The following is a 9,852-nucleotide window of genomic DNA, read 5'->3' as shown; positions in this document are numbered from 1 at the left end:
GTGAGATCAAATCGTCGGAATCATCGTTGCAGGTTAGTCGAAATCGTAATTGATATTTGAGAAGTGATAATCGATAATTGATATTGATAATTGTTTAATTGAGAAGTAATTGATATTGATAATTGATAATCGGAATCGATGCGGAGTAATTGATATTGATACAGAGTAATTGTTCATTGTCGAACAAATAGTAATTGATATTGATAATTTTTTATAATATAATGTTTTTTATTTTATTTAATAAAGTGTTTTTATTTATTTATTGTATTTAAATAATAATATAAAATGGGTTAAAATTTGAGATTGAGTGTGTGATTGTGAGGGTTTAGTGAGAGGAATGTGAAAAAAATGTTAAAGTGTTTATGCTGATGTGACGAGTAAAAGTTGTGTTAAAAGCATGAACCATTGCATCTGGTCTAACGTCTCAAGGAAAAATAGAAAAATAAAAAACATAAAAAAATAAAAAATTGAACAGCACTTTTAAGTTTGACTGAAATCTTGAGGTACGTTGTTTAACAAGAATTTGTCTTGTCTGATTTTGTGGGTTCCATGACCCAATCCTTAACCTCAATAATTACATTTTTGTATTTATACGTAATACATATTTCAAATAAGTTTCATTCATCTACCATTGTTGAATGAATACCCAAGCTTAAATGCTTACTCTCTAATCTTTATACCAAATCAATCACTCACAATGTTGCTTATCTGCCTCCTTTTGCTTGTAGATTAAATTAAATATATATAGTGTCTTGTTTCTTTTTCTGCCATTTTATCAGTAGGTCTAATTTCAAAGAAACACTAATAAACAAGCTAGGGTTTTAATTTGAAGAACATGAGCACAGGAACAAGCACATTTGTGATCAGATGGGTTAATTTTCTTGCTATGGTATGTCCCTCAAAACTTTCCCTTTATGTTTTTCTTATTTATTTACTTATTTTAACCATAACTTGAATGCATCTTGATTGTTTGTTTAAATGCTTGAATGCATTATGCTACTTGTTTGTTTTTTAAATGCTTAAATGCATTGTTTGAAGAGAAGCTTCTCGCTAGTATTAACCCGTATGAAGCCAACCAATGAGCTGGCCTGCCCCTACGACTTAACTAACTAAAAAGAATGCCTCTCCTGATGAGGGGGTGGATTCTGTAGTACCCCAGTCCCTGAAGAATTTCTCCTCCGGGGTCTGGAGCGCTTCTATATATATATATATATATATATATATATATATATATATATATATATATGATAGGTATTTTTCTCTGACCTGTTGTTAAAATTCAATAGGAATTTATTTACTTATTTTACCTTATTTATGAGCTTGTGGGCTTACTGAATTTTAAAAAAGCCTATAAGCTCATTTTTCTAGCTTACAAACTATATTTAAATTGAGCTTAAGACTTTTAATAAGTCATCTGCTAATGTTGGGTTTTTTTGAAATTTTAGTAAGCTGGATTTCTTGATTTGTATTTCAGTGTTGTGAGCTTGTTTCCCAGACTTTCTGGATTAGTGAAATTTAGAAACTCAAGCACATTTTTTAACTTTTTACGCTTGCTTTTGTTTGTTTAAGCAATAAGCTCAATTTGTAGGCTCATAAATAAACCGTTATAATAAGCTACTTGTTATTGAATGTTGCTCAAACCTTCTGCTGCAGCAAAATTTAACTTCGTTTTATACAAGAACTAATAATAATGTTAAAACTTCATTGTTGAGGTTGAAGTTCTAGTTGTGTTTAGACAAGAACTAATTATTACTACTTTCAGTAAAAAAAAATTTTTTTTTTTTTTTTAAAATTTAGAAAGTCACATTTTGCGGTTGTTTTTAATTGTTTAGGTTGTAGGTGTGGTGGTGATAGGATATGGGGTGTGGATGAGCACTCATCACGATGGTTGTCGAAAGTCTCTTACAATGCCAGTTATGGGCACAGGCTTCATAATCTTATTAATGTAAGACATACACCTTTCTTTCCTAAACTTTTAAATTAAATTAAATTTTTAATCTGGTATTAATAATAGAGCTTCAACCTTTGACATTAGGTTGTACGTTGTGTTTTGTGATACAGATCCGTCATTGGGTTTATGGGTGCACTAAAGAACAACTCTATATTATTATTGACGGTATATTCATGTACCAATGTTTTTTACGAGCTCTAAATTCATGATTGTTGCATACTCTTGATCCTTACTGTTTGTTATATTCATAACTGAATTTCAGTATTTACTGATGTTGTGCTTGGTTTTGGTGGGGATCCTTGTGTTTACAGTCATTGTGTAAGTAATTTAACATAGTTCAAACGATATCTTTTATAAAAACCTCTATAACAATTTCTTTTAATTCTATTCATGTTCAACGTTTTAGGTTTATTGTAACAGATAAGGGTTCTGGTCACAATGTTGCTGGTTTGAGGTAAATATCGAAAGCACATTTCTTTTTTTATCTTTGATTTTGTTCGTTAAATACCATTTGAAGTTTCACTTAGCAGAAACTTTCTGTTTTGACCAGATACAAGGAGTATCAACTACAAGATTACAGCTCTTGGTTTATTAAAAAGGTAAGTTAGTATTTTTCGGTTAAAAATTGTAAATGTACGGAACTCGAACGTTATCCAAATTAATAACCATTTTATTTTCCATCTCGTTTTGCTTCTCAGTTGAACAACACTCAAAACTGGAAACACGTTCAAAGTTGTTTTGTGAAAAACGAGACTTGTAACAGTCTGTCTACAAGATACAAAGTATGTTTTTGATTTCTAACTATTACCTGTAGCAGTTGGTTATACTTTATTATAGTAATTTAAACTTTAAAGTATGGAGTGTTTATTGCAGACTATTAAACAATACAAATCGGCGATGTTAACTCCCGTTGAAGCTGGTTGTTGCAGACCACCATCCCAGTAAACTTCTTAAATCCTTTTCATTCCTTAATGTGAAGAGAAAAAAAAAAAAAAAAAAAACACACACTATATTTTGATAGAGTTGTAATATATCTCCATTACTTAAAAATGGGTCGATTTGGACCTTTTTCTACTCCAGATGGTTAAAAACAGGGGTCAAATGGGTCAAATGAGCCAAACTTATTTAGCCTGTTATCCAACATGCCCATTTTGCCACATATAATCTTTTATGTACAATTTTAAATGGGTCAAATGGGTCAAAAACCAGCTAAAATGTTAGTGATTCAAATTTTAAATGGCTGATTTAGGTGTGGTTATCCTGCTGTAAATGCTTCTTACTACGATTTAAGCTTCCATCCACTCAACTCTAACAAGGACTGCAAACTGTACAAGAACTCGAAATTGATCAAGTGCTATAACTGTGATTCGTGCAAGTAAGTAAACATTGTTCTTCATTTTAGTATCATCTCTTTGTCTTCTTTTTATACTCTCTCTTTTTGTCACTTATGATTGTGTTTCAGGGCTGGAGTAGCACAATATATAAAAACCGAATGGCGAGTGATTGCAATCTTTAATATGATTTTATTTGTGGTTTTGGTAAGTCACTCTCTATAACTCTCAAATAAGACTTGCATGAACTTACTTGTATCAAGTTATGTAAATTTGTAACATTATTTAAATTTTCGCTACTTAATATTGATTCATGACTTGTATCTTGACTGATGTTAGTTGATGATCTATTTCGTGGGGTGTTGTGCAAGAAGAAATGCAGCAAGAATAAACTCAAAATCTTGAAAGATCAATGCAATCTTGTTTACTATGAAGCCAAACTCAAGAAATTAGAAGTTAGAATCTTGAAAAGATTAAGAAAATGGTTGATTGTCACACATTAGAGAACAAATTCCGCCGACTAACTTGTCTAGGAACAAATGTATGACCACGAATCCTAATTATATGTATCGCTTTGTTGTCTATCGAATTTTTTGGTGTTTGTTTTCATGGTTTTCGAATATCTTTAATGCTGAGAGTAATAATGGTGAATTTGTAATAAAAACAACTTAGCAAAAAATAAAGAGTTTACACAGAATTGGCAATAGGGGAATAAATAATGGAAAATTCCTAAAAAAAAAAAAAAATCAACCATTTTTGTAAGCAATCCTTTATGGTTTGATGAACAAAGTACAAAGGTTGTGGTTGAATACAAAAGTTAAAATGATCATTTCTTCAATGATTCCCAAAGAACGTTAAGATCGACATTACCTCCCGAAAGCACGATCCCAATGTTACGAGAATCGATCCAAGCGGGATTTTGTTTGAAACTATCTGAAAGTACAGCAGCAAGGCCAATAGCACCACTAGGCTCAATTGCAACTTTAAGTATCTCATAACAATATCTCATTGCTTCAACAATCTCTTTATCTTCAACAGTTATAATATCATCTACTAGATCCCGCACAATTGGCCTGTTCAAAAAGTCAAAAGCTTTAAAACATAAAGTAGCAGGTACCCAAATGGGCACCTCAGATGGGTAGGCAACTCAAATTTGGTACTATAGGTCAAAATGGATTGGGTTGAGTTGAACCACAAACCATTTTGTTAGTCTGAAAATTATAATCACGAATAAATTTAAATTTAAAAAGGGAAAAAAAGGATATTTTTCATGTTCAGGTTACCCGGGGAGATGAGTATTCTTACTCAAATGCTGTGGGAAATTTTATATATTGATAGAAATCTAATTTCTGGAATAAGTTGATTTAAGAAATTGTACACATTATAGGTAGACTTTTTGTGTGATTAGCTTTAACAAGAGGCTACAATTATGGCCCATTTACATTGGGTCAAAAGTTGCCAAAATGTATAGTAAATAGCATAAGTTTGTAAACTTTTTCTATATTATTAGTATTCATATTTCGTAACAATAATCATTGATATACTCAGATTGTGAAAAAAAAACTTAGTCTAATCAATCCAACCAGTTTAAACTTCCAACCTGCACTAAAATATCAAGCATCAAGATCTGAAAACATTAGGACCTGCAAACCAATCAGACTGACCCGCCCATTTTGACAACTCTAAACATATGTTTAAGGTTGCTTATATTACCAAGTGAGATCACCAAGGGAAGCTCGAAGCCCATCAGCAATAGTGTTGGTTTGGGCCAAGGTTATAATTCGACCCAAAGCTTTCGATTGTGCAGCATCATCAGCCCCTTTAGGCTCAGCAGCCACGACCCGTACGCCCGGTTTAATTGACTTGGCTCCAATAACCACTCCAGATATCAAACCACCACCTAAATGTTCCTAATATATGTCAAAAAAAAAAAAAAAAAAAAAAAAAACATGAAAATATCCAAAGGCGGTAGAAGATTATACAAACCGCTTATTGGAACTATTAGTGTGTCTAATTCTGGGACCTGATCAAGAAACTCAAGTGACAATGTACCCTGTCCACTGTAAAAAAAATATCAAAATGATCCATTTAAGTATCATTATTTCAAGATAAGTAACTTAATGTTTTAAAGATTTGAACTTTATGATAAAATAAAAGCCAAATGTTATGAAACTAGTTAAATACCTTATGATACGGGCATCATTATACGGATGAACAAGAACAGCACCGGTCTCACGTAACACTTTATTTGCTGTTTCTTCTCTAGATTGCATATTAGCCTCACACCATATAATTTGACCCCCGTAACGTCGCACATTATCAACTTTGCATTTTGGAGCGTTTTTTGGTATAACTATATATGCAGGGATACCTCTAAGTTTTGCAGCCAAAGCCAACGCTGCAGCATGATTACCACTAAAAACCAAGCACAAATTCAGAGTATAAAATTGAATTGACTTATAAAGTCAAAGTTTACAGGTCATCATTCTTGCTTTTATCCATAAATGAAAGATGTTGGACATATAAGATATCAAGTACCTGTCATTTTAGTTACTTACATTCCCCAAACAAATGTCCAAAATCAAGCATTATTGCAAACTACAATATGGCATTAAAATAAATGACATGGAAATAAAAAAATGACTAATAATATATTTAAAAAAAATAACATGAAAATACAAAAAATGTCATGGAAATACTCAAATACACGTCAGCAATAAAAATTTTAAAAAAAAAAATTGAAGGTGTCGATTTATACCTCAAATGCAACCATTTTCAAATCAGTTACCTTTTCAAACACCAAACTGAAATCAAAGTCCATTATGGGAATAAACGATATTCCCTTTTTTGGGAAATTTTGACTTTTATCTTACCTTTTAGGGTAATTTGCCATATATTACGATTAAACGTATAGAGATTAAATAAAAGCAACATACTTTAATACAAATTTCACATTTTTGATGTGTATAAGATTGTTCACAATAGCTTCACAGTCGAAATTGATATAATCAACTTTAATTGTCAAAGTAGAACCTCAAAATTGTAGCCAAGCATAATACCTGCTGTGAGTTACAACTCCTTTAGATGCTTGTTCGTCATCGAGAGAAAATATTGCATTGGATGCACCTCTGAACTTAAACGCGCCACTAATAATCATCAAAGATAAAGCACCTTCATAAAACAATGCTAAATTCCATTGCAAATAAGTAACAACTGTGTACCAAAAATAAAGTAAATGTTCCAGAAATTTCTTACCCTTTTTGAAAGCATTCACATTTGAAATGTAAACTTTTTCCAGTGATAGAGTTCAAGGTTTCCGAAGATAGAACTGGCGTCTTATGAATATAGGGCTTGATTAGTGCTTGTGCTTTCGATATTGATTCGATATCAGCAGCATATTTCTGGGCATCTTTCGGGCTCTTATCAGCCATATACTCTGTAATTATATGTTTTCTTTAATGGGATCGAATCAAAGTATCAAACTTTTTAACTTTCTGTACTGAAAAAGGATCATTATGTGAGAAAATAACATAACCAATGAAAAGATCATTGAGTGGATATATGAATATTTAAATTTCTTATTTATTTAGCTCCATATCCAGATATAATACACAAATATGACAATTTATAAGCTAGCAGTTACTACGTATATGAACAATACAGAGTATGCATATTGTAGTTACAGCATATTTAGGTCTTTTTTTCCAAGATAAACAATTTATTAAACCCTTTTACTTCTCCAAGAATTAAACTTTTAGAATAAGTTCCAAGGATTCGTAGCAAATATAACCTAAGAATACAATTAAAAGAAAAAGCTATAGAAATGTGTGAGTAGGTTTGAAATTGTAGAACAAAAAATGGGGTTTTATCAAGAACTTTCATATTCAAACGGAGAATTAATCAGCTGATATTAGTAGAAAAAAGATCAAGAATTTGATGGGTTTTAGTAGAGTTATTACCTGCAGATAGTGGAGATGTGTAAAATATTCATCGGCTTTCCAAAAAAAAAAAAAAAAGTTCTCTATAATTGCTATATACTGTACTTTAATTGAAGGGATTTTACATGTTTAACCTAGATTTGTTTTTCATAAAATTGTTTATGTTTATTCGCGATTACTCAAATTGATAAAATGATTAATTTAGTGCAGTTAATAATGTACAGGTACCGTACCGATACCGAAAATCCCAATACCAAAAATTGGGAAAATCGAGAACCAAATAACGTATCGAATACCGAAATCGGTACCGGTATCGGTACCGGTATTTTCGATATTGTACCTAATAGTACCGAATTGTACCTAATAGTACCGAATTGTACCTAATAGTACCGAAATTAGGATTTTTCTTATCATTATATGACAAAGTAATAGTACATTGTTGCTCATAAATTAAAAAGTCATTCTAAAGTTTGTCGAACCATATAAGGTTCAAAAAGAGCCATGCTTGTTTTTATTTTTATTTTTATGTTTTTGTGAATCAATAAAAGGTATCAATGAATTTGTACATATATAACAACACTAATAGTAATATCTGAAATAAATGTGTACGATGGGCTGTTTAATATCTAACGAGCTTTTTCAGTAAAATTGGTAAGAGACAGTGTCGTGTTGTTGTTGTTTCAGCTTCCCCACATGGGGCTCAGGGATCAAAGGCTACGGGTACCGTTGAACCACTGGTTCGTTGGTCAGTGTCATGTTGTTGTTGGCCTTAAAAAGTTAGAAATAGAACTTTGCATGTTACAATTGCAGGTGACTTCCAATTAACCGGTCTTATATTGAGCCGCATTCTTATAAATTAATCGGTCTTAAATCTTAATAGCATGTCTTTATTATAAGATGGTTTCCCAAGCTGGGAAAATGGGACCATTATGTATTACAACTAATTCGGTATTTATTTTTAGTTTATCGGTACCGAACCGAAAATACCGAAACCGAAAATTCTCAAAACCTAGAACCGAAATCGATACCGAATCCCTATCGGTACCGGTTTTCGGTACCGGTTCGGTTTCGGTATCTCGGGACTTTTGCTCATGCCTAAATTATAGTACTATTTACTCTAGCTTTTTCAAAATTATTTTCTAAGTTAACTTCTTTTTTTAAGATATATTTACGAGTTTTCTATTATATTCTTCATTTAACTAGTTATTTTATTTTAAGTAAATGAAGTTATTATAAAAAGTATCTAGCAAATTAGTTTTAATATTCAATGTTACATTTCCAATAGAATATAGATGATACATCTTTATTCATGGCATCAAGGAATTTTTTTGAAGAGGCAAGCACTTCCGGTAAACATGTGACCAATGATTAGCATTGCTTCATAGAATATAAGGGGCTTGAATCACGTATCGAAGCAAACTGTGGTTCAGGTAGTAGTTGCAAGTAAATTGAATATTTGCGCTATTTTGAAATATCATGTTGCTCTTGATAACCTTAGTCATATTGTTAATAAGATTTTCTCGAATTGGAGTTGGACATCAACTAATCATGTATGTGAAGAAGGTACAAGGATTACTATCGGATGAGATTGTAACAATGTAAATCTTATGATGGTTTATCTTAAACTTTAATCGTTGGGTGTTCTTGGAATTAGTTATGTACTTATGATCGTTTATCTTTTATTCACTGTCAATTATAGATTATCTTGTATTTAGAGCACTCTTAATCATAACGTTATTTCATGGTATCACGCCACATCAGCACCTTCTTCCCATCACTAATCAAAGACTAACTGCTAACCACCATGACGTACACTTCATCATACCCACTAAATTAATTAATTATTTACGATTACAAGTAATAAAACAAAATGTATGACATCCGTGCTCAATATTGTCATCCAACAAAAAAAATGTACGGTGGTCCAACTACTAACCAATGGCTAGGTACTAATATTGGTGCCATTGGATGACTGAGGCAACGGCGGGTCAATGACCCAACTGATACGAGTGCTCTTATGATTGTGTATCTTAAATTGTTCGGTGTTCGTAGCATTAGTTAAAAATAAAAATATAAGACGGGTCGGTATGAACACAAAAAGTAAGTTACGTTTAGTGCTTTACATTTAGTAGATAAGTACAACTACAAAAGCCGTTAAAAAAAGAAAAAGAACATACTAAATAGATATAGATACAAAATAATAAGATAGTGTGGATAGTGTGGACGGTTATTTAAAATTTTTATTGATGGATATAGTATAGAGGGCCTTCTAGAATAATAGATTTTGACATATCGATGGCATGTACATTTAATATCTACACATTAGAACCTTCTGTTTTGCGGATTCACAAAGTCAACAAAACATCGCTTTGCTTTTATGAAATTTACCAATAACACCCTTGCTAATATCCTCTTTTGTAGTCGTAACCCATATGGTCATAATCGTTAGTAAAATACTTATAACTAGAATAAATTTGGTATGTGCTTTGCCACAGAACATTTTACTGTCTTTTATAAAACTAATGTTGAGTGGGAACTGAGAAAAAAATTGAGAACAAAAAGGAAAAAAAAATGGACCAGAAGGACTCGAACGCAGGTGTTTCTCTTACCAACTCATGAACTCACCACTTGC

The 9,852-nt window shown here is 31.8% G+C and overlaps 2 protein-coding genes across 6 annotated transcripts; one reads left to right on the top strand and one right to left on the bottom strand.

Annotated features, from left to right (window-relative positions):
• The first annotated feature begins 831 nt into the window (after window positions 1-831).
• On the top strand, window positions 832-3,934 carry LOC139846629 (tetraspanin-10-like). 2 transcript variants are annotated; one of them, XM_071836106.1, is made up of 11 exons: window positions 832-889; window positions 1,833-1,945; window positions 2,062-2,116; window positions 2,214-2,269; window positions 2,358-2,405; window positions 2,502-2,550; window positions 2,650-2,733; window positions 2,825-2,892; window positions 3,201-3,326; window positions 3,414-3,483; window positions 3,622-3,934. In XM_071836106.1, the coding sequence occupies exons 1-11, from the start codon at window positions 836-838 to the stop codon at window positions 3,685-3,687; spliced, it is 789 nt and encodes a 262-aa protein (XP_071692207.1). In that variant the 5' UTR covers window positions 832-835; the 3' UTR covers window positions 3,688-3,934. The 2 variants fall into 2 exon arrangements, with proteins under 2 accessions (XP_071692207.1, XP_071692206.1); XM_071836105.1 differs by having other exon boundaries at window positions 3,414-3,489.
• Window positions 3,934-7,314, bottom strand: LOC139846627 (serine racemase-like). Of its 4 annotated transcripts, none has more exons than XM_071836101.1 (7): window positions 7,242-7,314; window positions 6,538-6,781; window positions 6,342-6,428; window positions 5,467-5,697; window positions 5,269-5,342; window positions 4,996-5,182; window positions 3,934-4,355 (listed from the first exon to the last, which is right to left on the bottom strand). In XM_071836101.1, the coding sequence occupies exons 2-7, from the start codon at window positions 6,711-6,713 to the stop codon at window positions 4,109-4,111; spliced, it is 1,002 nt and encodes a 333-aa protein (XP_071692202.1). In that variant the 5' UTR covers window positions 6,714-6,781; window positions 7,242-7,314; the 3' UTR covers window positions 3,934-4,108. The 4 variants fall into 4 exon arrangements, with proteins under 4 accessions (XP_071692202.1, XP_071692203.1, XP_071692204.1 ...); XM_071836102.1 differs by having other exon boundaries at window positions 6,538-6,776; window positions 7,242-7,269; XM_071836103.1 differs by having other exon boundaries at window positions 6,538-6,718; window positions 7,242-7,265.
• Window positions 7,315-9,852: the final 2,538 nt, after the last annotated feature.

Source organism: Rutidosis leptorrhynchoides, chromosome 5, assembly GCF_046630445.1.
Source record: "Rutidosis leptorrhynchoides isolate AG116_Rl617_1_P2 chromosome 5, CSIRO_AGI_Rlap_v1, whole genome shotgun sequence".
Taxonomy (NCBI): Eukaryota; Viridiplantae; Streptophyta; class Magnoliopsida; order Asterales; family Asteraceae; genus Rutidosis; species Rutidosis leptorrhynchoides.
This window is presented reverse-complemented; position numbering and strand designations above follow the sequence as displayed.

Coding starts and splice junctions, on each gene's coding strand:
- LOC139846629 (XM_071836105.1), top strand. CDS start 836: ATGAGCACAGGAACAAGCACATTTGTGATCAGATGGGTTAATTTTCTT. Junction 2,893..3,200: donor TGTTGCAGACCACCATCCCA/GTAAACTTCTTA, acceptor TGGCTGATTTAG/GTGTGGTTATCCTGCTGTAA. Junction 3,490..3,621: donor TGATTTTATTTGTGGTTTTG/GTAAGTCACTCT, acceptor GACTGATGTTAG/TTGATGATCTATTTCGTGGG.
- LOC139846627 (XM_071836101.1), bottom strand. CDS start 6,713: ATGGCTGATAAGAGCCCGAAAGATGCCCAGAAATATGCTGCTGATATC. Junction 5,698..6,341: donor GGAGTTGTAACTCACAGCAG/GTATTATGCTTG, acceptor CTTGGTTTTTAG/TGGTAATCATGCTGCAGCGT. Junction 4,356..4,995: donor TCCCTTGGTGATCTCACTTG/GTAATATAAGCA, acceptor CTTTTTGAACAG/GCCAATTGTGCGGGATCTAG.